This window comes from Triticum urartu, chromosome 4A (assembly GCF_056163025.1).
Source record: "Triticum urartu cultivar PI428250 chromosome 4A, HENAU_Tu73, whole genome shotgun sequence".
Lineage (NCBI taxonomy): Eukaryota > Viridiplantae > Streptophyta > Magnoliopsida > Poales > Poaceae > Triticum > Triticum urartu.
In genome coordinates this window covers 309829999-309838625 of record NC_141876.1, presented here as the reverse complement: position 1 = coordinate 309838625, position 8627 = coordinate 309829999, and the positions used below count along the sequence as shown (strand labels likewise).

Genomic DNA, 8627 nt, shown 5'->3' with positions numbered 1-8627 from the left:
TCTCGGCGGGTATTCAAGGTAAATTTCTTACCTTTGGACTGCTTCTTCTTGAGACCATCACCAGTTGCATGTAGTACAAAACATGTTCTGCTGCAGCTACAAATGTTTGGTCTAAACAGCATAGTGCGATATTTTTGTACACGGCGATCATATATTGTATCTGCTTTGGTCTGCATTCTTTGGTGCTCTGGATGTTATAGTGTCCACTTTGTTCTGCACTGTAATGTTACTTCAGATCCAAAATGTGAAACAATATTATGATGTTGGCTTGTTTTGAATGTATGTGAATTTGAATATATTTACTACCTTCATTGTTGAGATTATGAGAGTAAAACTTGACATGTGAACAAACTATTACCTATCTGAAGCAAGTTGGATGTTGTCATTTAGATGCTCCATAAATTTTGATTCTTAGGTTGTTGATTTCTTAACTCCTTCCCTCTGCAATAGTTAATTAGGAGTAAAATGTTATGGAATGTAGAAATAGTTCTAAACACATATTCATTGATGCATTGGTGAGAACTCCTGTCTCTGTTATGTAGTAGTAGAGAGAATTTGCATGTGTCCCTAAGACCTTAAATTACCTACTCCGCATTATTTAGTGCCAGTTACCACCAATAGGTAACCAGGTTACAGTATAGATGAAATTGTGCATCACGACTTCTGTATATATCCCAAATTTTAGTATTTGTTGCTTATGTCTTGTGTCATGTGGGATCTACTGTTTTGAAGGTGATTATAAGTGCATGGTTAGTTACTGTCATGTGGGATCTACTGAATTGTTAGTTACTATTGTCAATGATGTGACTAACCCTCTGAAAAAAGCATGTCCTTTACTGCTACTGCCCAGCAGTGACTGTGTCTCTACATTGCTGTAGAGGCGACTCTGAATATGTTCTACATACATGCAAGTATGGACTGTTACTGTGTTCCTGGCCTGCTGCTTGAGCTGTCGCTGCTTTGTTGTTGCCGCTGCTACCTGCTCTGTAGTTTACAGGGACAAATAGTTACTCCTTCTCCTGAAATGTTGATTAATTTCCGTTTCGGTTGAGAATGGGGCACTCCTAGGTCAAGAAAATTAGCAAAGTTCATGCCCAATTTTCTTGACCTAGAAGGTGCCCGATTCTCAACCGAAACAAAAATTAATCAGCATGAATGGATTTTACCTGGGAGCATTGTTCAGCATTGCTTATATCTGCGCATATGGTCTATTTGTTATTACTACAACACCATGTATTTTTCTGATGATGGCAGTTTGGTGCTTGTCTGTAGTCAAATAGGAGTAAATGATCACAGCTTTGTCTGTTATGTGTAATCACCTGTAAACTTTGACAGTTGCTAAAAATTGTAGTAACCTAGCCACTTGACCCAGGGGAGCTCCTGTGGTGTGGTGTTTAAAATGATATCTGGATAGGCTGGTCAGCTGCAGTGTAATGTCATCTGCAACCTACTGTTGATGGCCTTCTGTTCCTGCTCCTTTTGCTGCTTTGTTAAGTCTATTCACCTTTTTTGGTTTGTTTGCGCCTTGGACTGCTAATGTGCAGTTTGTAGACCAAATGATTTGATTTTTGCCCTTACATTTGCTAGTATCTAGTACTGCCTGGGGTACTTTGTCCGTTGTGTATGTGGCAAAGTGATTAAATACATGGTCTATGCTGCAGTTCAAGGGGTAAAAGAATCATCATGCTATATGAATGAAGTAATGTTTTTTATACACAAATGTCCAAACTCCTTCAATGTTGATTAGCAGAGTATTAATATACAACTAAAGTAAATGATACTTGGTATTGGTCAGTCTTTGATTTCTTTTGAGAGTTTTGCTGAAAGCATAGTTTCATGTTTCCTTTCATCATGAATGCTACTTTAAGTTGAGTCAGGTTTAGCAATAGTGAACTTAGTAGGATAGAAAATATATGACCTGCAATAGTGCACTTAGTAGGATATCAATAGTGCACTTGGAACAATCTTTTGGGTAAAGGGGTGTTTATAACCTGTAATGTGAAAATGTATAGGATAGAAGAATAGATACTACCCTAATCTCATCCAATAACTCTAGTAGCCTTTTTTTCCTATTTAGAGCGAACATGGCCGACAACGATGAGGCCGGCGGTTCGGGCAAGCAATTCTGGGAGCTGTCCCGGGAGATGGAGGAAGAACCTCACCGCTATGAGGACGCCACGGAAGACACCGATCCCGACTACACAACCCCTTGCCGTCGGGGATGACACCACTGATGGTGCCGCCGGGGATGCCACCACTGATGATGGCAGCGAATGCACAGATGGAAGCCAATCGAAGAGGCAACGGAAGGACCAGCGCCCGAACATGCTCGGCACCGTCAAGGAGGAATTTACTCAAGTGTCCTCCAGTGGGCAACCAACAATGCCCAAAGAATTAGTCAGTGGGTACGCGGGACAACTTGGGTGCATTCTCCGGAGCACCGTCTCGATCAACACCGAGAACCTAAGGCATCATGACGAGGGAATTTGCGCAACCTCCTCTTCACAAAGCTGCACGAACGAGACAAGTTCCCCGGTGACTTCGCAAACACATGCCTCTCAGGGAATAAAGTGAACAGTGCCGCCCTCATGAAGATGAGCACGGCCCTGGCTACTTGGAGAGCCGCAGTGAAGAGAAGGATTCTAAGTGGTGATAGTTATGAGAAGATCAAGGAGACATATCCTTCGATCAACAAAGCTGACTACCTAGAGTTCAAGATCAAGTGCGAGAGCAACGCATCCGCGGAATCAAGTCAGTGGGGGAAAGATATGCGGGACTTGAACTTAGGGGTCCACAAACTCGGTCCCGGCGGTTATAGAGTGGCAGAACCTATATGGGACAAGGAGGACGTGGAGTGTGCTGAGCAAGGCCTACCGCCCCGCTTCGATAAATACCGTGATAAGAAGACCATGAACTATGTTAGGGCCCGGTACAAGGTGGACCCGGTAACAAAGGAGCTTACCACGGATCCGAAGACCAAGGCGCTTGAGCTTGTTCTGGTAAGGAATACACCCCTGCGTAATTAGCTCCATATGGTTGCATTCTAATTAATGAAGACAAATTTCTAAATGATTCACGTTCCTTCCGCAGGAAACTGAAATTAGTAGCGCGGGGTCGTCTCAGAGCTCCCCGTCAGGCCCTTGGGACACCACTTTAAATAGGGCATTGAACGTAATGAAACACAAGGATAAGTTCAGTAAGTCGTCGTCAGCTGGTCGTGTGGCCGGCAAAGGCTTGTCCACGAAATGGCCGGAATACTATATTGCTGGGCGAAAGGAGAGAAATACTAGCTCGGAAAGCCAGGAGCGCGAGGTTCAAGAACTCAAGGCACAAGTGGCGCGGATTCCAGAGATAGTCGAAGAGCAAATGCGAGACCAAGTGGGAGCGACGATCACCGCCATTATGCCTACCTTGCTTGAGGGGCTGCGGGGGTGGATTGCGGGCGGCCAACAGGGGCCGCCCCCGATTCCCAGCTTCATGGGCAGCAACTCGCACAACGTGTCGGCGCCATTGGTGTCTACGGCGGAGGCTGCATTGGTGTCTCGGGCGTCGGCGCCGGCATTGGAGCTTAATGCACCCGGGTGTGGGAAGAATACGCTAGCCGACACCTCGACAACAAGCGGCCCCTCCGTCACTTTCACGCCCGCCGTTGGCGGTGCCTCGACATTAGCCGAGATCGACCCCATCACGGTAACTAAGCCTCGGTCGATCGATGACTTCATCTCCTTGCCTTTGAGTGGGCATCCCTAACGCCCTACATGTTTTCGCAGGGCGCCGCCAACGTTCCATGCACTCTACTGCACTTCGTGGATGGTGAGTTGATCGATGTCGCCAAGGCCAGAATCGTTGAACCGGGCAACCCCGTGTTCCACGGTAATCTGATGCCACCCACCATGTATAGGGTTCAACTGGTTCGAGTGCTGCAGGGCTGCTACGAATTGTTACCTCCGTATCGACCCCCTGGGGACGACGAAGATGATGTGATGACCATCAGCGCCTGCTTAGGCTGGTCCATGCTTTGGCCGAAGAGCCAGATTCGTTTGGGGGCGGGGGACACCACCCCACAGACAACACCGCTGGTCGTGCCGGTGCCAAGCCATGACAAGACCGCCGCAACGCTACCGCCGTCAGCTGATCCGGACATGCATATGGCACAGGATCCGGACGACGACAATGGTACATTAACCAACATCGATAAGTACTTCAACAAACATGGGTACAATGACGAATTCTTGGGGCCTCCTTCTCAAGAACCCAACCCTGCAAAAGACGATCGTGATCTAGCTGGTACCGGGGAGAAACCCAATTGCAACAGGCGTTGTCTGGCGTTCAGTTCTCAGGAGACGCCTCCAGCTGCCGCCTTCGCCGAGACTCAAATAGCCGAGGTGCGAAATATTATCAGCCCCAACACACTCAAGAAGGTGGTCTCTGAGCAGAATTCGATCCCATTACAGCAGAAGAAGCAGAAGGGACGGAAAAGAAAAAATAACAAGGGTGCGAGCCAGCCGGCACCGAGTACGATCCGTGCTCAGGACGGGCCACCAGTACCTAAGGATATCTCGAGGAGGGTGCATGTGGTGGGTAGGCCGATGCTACCGACTAATCTGCTCAATGCTGCAACCAGTTCTATGCGGAGTCTGCATGACAACGTTCTTTCTATGGAGAAGTGGCGTCTCTCCGAGAATGATGTGGCATACCCCATTTTCGTGGCCAAGGTGCTAGAGGGCAAGGGCTTTGTCGATAGCACCATCGGGCGTATGATCATCCTGCGGTTTGATGACATATTCACTATGTTTAACATTCATCCACTGCACTACACCTTCATTCGGCTATTTTCGCTCAGTATGGAGATGCGGATCATTAGAGACAAGACCCCGGACATCGTGATAGTCGACCCCTTCTACATGCGTGCCAAGATCTTGGGCAGCGCTGGGGACCGGCAAGTCGCGAGTTCATACCTCGAAGGCGTCATTCTGGCGAACCCAGATAAGGATAACTTCCTCGTGCCTTACTTTTCTGAGTAAGTCATCCCCTCACCGCCCCGTAACATATGATTTCTTAGATTTCGATCGTTCTTTTTTTCTAACATCCCGTGTTTTGTGCAGTGACACACATTGCACACTCATCCTCTTAAGCCTGAAATATTCCATGGCCACGTATTTCGACTCGGACTGTCAGTCGAAGAAAGACTACACAAATATGAAGAAAGTTCTTGATGATGCTCTCCCCAGCTACGCCAAATCTGGAGGCACCTTTAGGAGGCCAATTTGTAGGTACAACAAGCACGCGTTCACCCACGTAACGACATTCCCCTGCATCAAGCAGCCTCCTGGCAATCAGAAGGATGCCTACTACGCCCTCCATCACATGCGGGCGATCGTACAGGACCATAATCACCTTCTGCTACCAAATAATCTCAAAGATTGGGCCGCACGCTTGTCGGCAATCCAGGATGAGGACACCAGACAAGAATTCTTTCGCATCCAGTTGGAGTTTGCGGAAATCATCTATCAAGATGTCCTTCGTACCTTGGGGCATTTCTGCCTCAAATATCAACTGTCCAGTGAAATAGAAACAACGCTACAAATGCAGGTTGACAACGATCACGATTTCATGACCATCACGAAAGACAGCGGCTTCATCCATGCTCTGGTCCCTGAGTCGAGTCGAAAGTATTGATGCTATGTAGTTCTGAAATATCGATTAGCTCATGTTGTAATTAAACTTTAATGAACTTGTATGTCTCTTTAGTTTGGACAATCATTCAACTTATATGTAATCGATGCTATTTATTAGTAGGACCATGAATCGTGCTACTAATGTGTTGCTTTTCTCTTCCGATCCTTTTGTTGCATACTTATATATTGCTTATTTATTATATGTGAATTGCTACTAACGTTTTGTTTGTCTAGTGCATAGAGATGCCATCATATGTCGTGTACAAGGGTAAGGTTTCCGGAGTCTACGACGACTGGGAGGAGTGTCAGAGACAGGTTCGCTGTTTCAGCGGCAACAGTTACAAAGGGTACACCACTAGGGCGGAGGCGGAAGCTAGATACGCGCGCTATCTAGCGGGAGAGAGGAGGGAGCGAAGGAGGAACCGGATGAAGACCAGTTTCATCGCGATGATGCTCATCGTGACCGCAGCTCTCTTCTATGTGATGGTAGTTTAGATGATCGATATCGATTTTGTAATGTGACGACAAACTCGGCTAATATGATGAACTTTGCTAATGTCTCGAGACCTAAACTTGGCTAATGTTTGAACTTTGTTCGCTATTTCGAATTTGGAGACTAATATGATGAATTCTATTGTGTGATGTTTATATTCTGTGTTGTCACGTATTTTGTAACCTGTGCAAATACCAGAAAAGCAAAAAATAATAATTCCTAATATTCATAGTAGTGGCACACCATATTGAGAATTAGTGGCGCACCAAGATAAATACCAGTGGCGCATTATCGGGCATAGTAATGGCGCACTTGGGGCATAGGTGAAGGCAAATATGGCCCCCAGTAGTGGCGCACCATATTAAGCATTAATGGCGCACCAAGGCTAAATACCAGTGGCGCATTATGGGGCATAGTAATGGCGCACTTGGGGGCATACATGAAGGTAAATATGGCCCCTAGGAGGCATAGTAATGGCGCACTGTTGTATATAGCAATGGCGCACTATGTGGTGCGCCACTATTATATGGGATACTAATGGCGCACCACAGGTGCGCCATTACTATTTGTTACTAGTGGCGTGTTAATAGTGGCGCACCTATAGTGCGCCATTAATAGCAAAAACTGGTGCGACACTAACAACCTTTTTTCTAGTAGTGGTATGGCCCTTGCCTCTTGAAGCTCCTGGGTTGTCTTGATGATGAACTCCTTAGCGCCGGGCGGTCCTCTCCCAACACCCTCCTAAGGGAAATGTGCGGTGAAGCACGCCTCCATATGGTGCCCGAGCGCCTCCCTCGTGATGTTGGCTAGGTCTGAGGCTCTCCAGAAAAGAGACCCCGAGCCTTGCCCGAGGAGGGCGTCGGGTGCGCCTTCCTATGCGAGGGAGGGAGGCGCCCCAGCTATGGGCGCAGGTCCTGAAGTGGTGCCGCTGGAGACGCTACTCTCCTGAGGCCCCGGGAGGAGTAGCTTCTTCTTCTTTTTAGGGATGGCCTTAGGAGGGTACATGATGCCTTCGTTGTCGGGGTCTTCGATCGCGGCGGCTTGGAAGGCGCGCTCAAGGGAGCACACCGCATCTCTTTCTTCGCAGGGGACTGTGATGATGCCTCCACTCCCCGATACCTTGAGGACGTTGTAGCCGTGGTGGGTCACTGCCATAAACTTGGCCAATGATGGATACCCAAGAATGGCATTGTACGGCAGACAGATGTGGGTGACGTCGAAGTCGATGAGCTTGGTGCGGTAGTTCTTACGCTGGCCGAAGGTGACATGGAGGCGGACCTGCCCTATCGGGGTGGTGGAGCCGTCGGTCACTCCTGAGAAAGGCTTGGTAGGCTGTAGCTGATCGTATGGCACTTGGAGGCTGTCGAATGTCTCAACGGACATGACATTGAGCCCTGCGCCACCGTTGATGTGGGTCTTGGTGACTTGGACGTTGCTGATGATGGGTGAACAAAGCATCGGGAGGACGCCGATGGTTGCCGCGCACTTGAGCTGGTCCGTCGAGCTGAAGGTGATGGCGCACTTGGACCACCTGAGCGGGCGCGTGGCCTTGAGCCTGGGCAGGGCCGCGTTCACCTCACGAGCAAACTGCTTGAAGATGCGCTGGGAGGCTGGGGCCTGTGTACCGCCCAGGATGCAGGCGATAGCGCGCGGCTCCTGGAAGCCCCCAGCCCCCTCGTCTTGATGGTGGTCGTCGTTCCTCCTTGGTGGTGGTGGCAGCAGAGGGAGGCCAGCATTGCCCTGAGGACGGTTCTCATGAGACTGGTCTTTCCAGGCGCCCTCACGAGGTTGGTCCCGCCAGTGGTCCTCGCGAGGTCGGTCGTGCCACTTCTGACGGGGGCCGCGGTCGTCCCAGCGTCCCCCACTTCATCCTCCTCCTCGGTCATAGCCCCGATCGTTGCGCCCGGGGCGCCGACTGAAGCGTCCATCTCGAATGGCTCTGAGCTCCTAGCAGTCGTTAGTGTTGTGGCTGTGTACGTTGTGGAAGGCGTAGAATGGACGACTGCCCTTAGACGACTCAGGGTGGTCCTGACCACGCTTCGAGTTTGGCTCCGCCGTGAGCACGGCTACTCCCTTGCGCTTCACGTCCTTGGCCTTGGCCTTCTACTCTTCAGGGTCAGTCGCAGGGAGCTCGAGGAGGGAGAAGCGGCCCTCCTCATCTCTTGCACACTTGGTCGCCATGTTGAATATCTCCAGGGCCGAGCATAGCTCTTCATGGATGGCGAGCTCCTCCTTCATCTTGATGTCGCGGACGCCTGCTACCTCTTGAGCACTACGTTGGTTTTCCCTTGAAGAGGAAAGGGTGATGCAGTAAAGTAGCGTAAGTATTTCGCTCAGTTTTTGAGAACCAAGGTATCAATCCAGTAGGAGATCAACTCGAGTCCCACGCACCTACACAAACAAATAAGAACCTCGCAACCAACGCGATAAAGGGGTTGTCAATCCCTTCACGGTCA

The 8627-nt window shown here is 49.2% G+C and overlaps 1 protein-coding gene across 1 annotated transcript; it reads left to right on the top strand.

Annotated features, from left to right (window-relative positions):
- Positions 1-3758: 3758 nt before the first annotated feature.
- LOC147975681 (uncharacterized) lies at positions 3759-5024 on the top strand. Its single transcript, XM_087518303.1, has one exon. It carries the CDS (start codon positions 3759-3761, stop codon positions 5022-5024), a length of 1266 nt encoding a protein of 421 aa, XP_087374429.1.
- Positions 5025-8627: the final 3603 nt, after the last annotated feature.

Coding starts and splice junctions, on each gene's coding strand:
- LOC147975681 (XM_087518303.1), top strand. CDS start 3,759: ATGTTTTCGCAGGGCGCCGCCAACGTTCCATGCACTCTACTGCACTTC.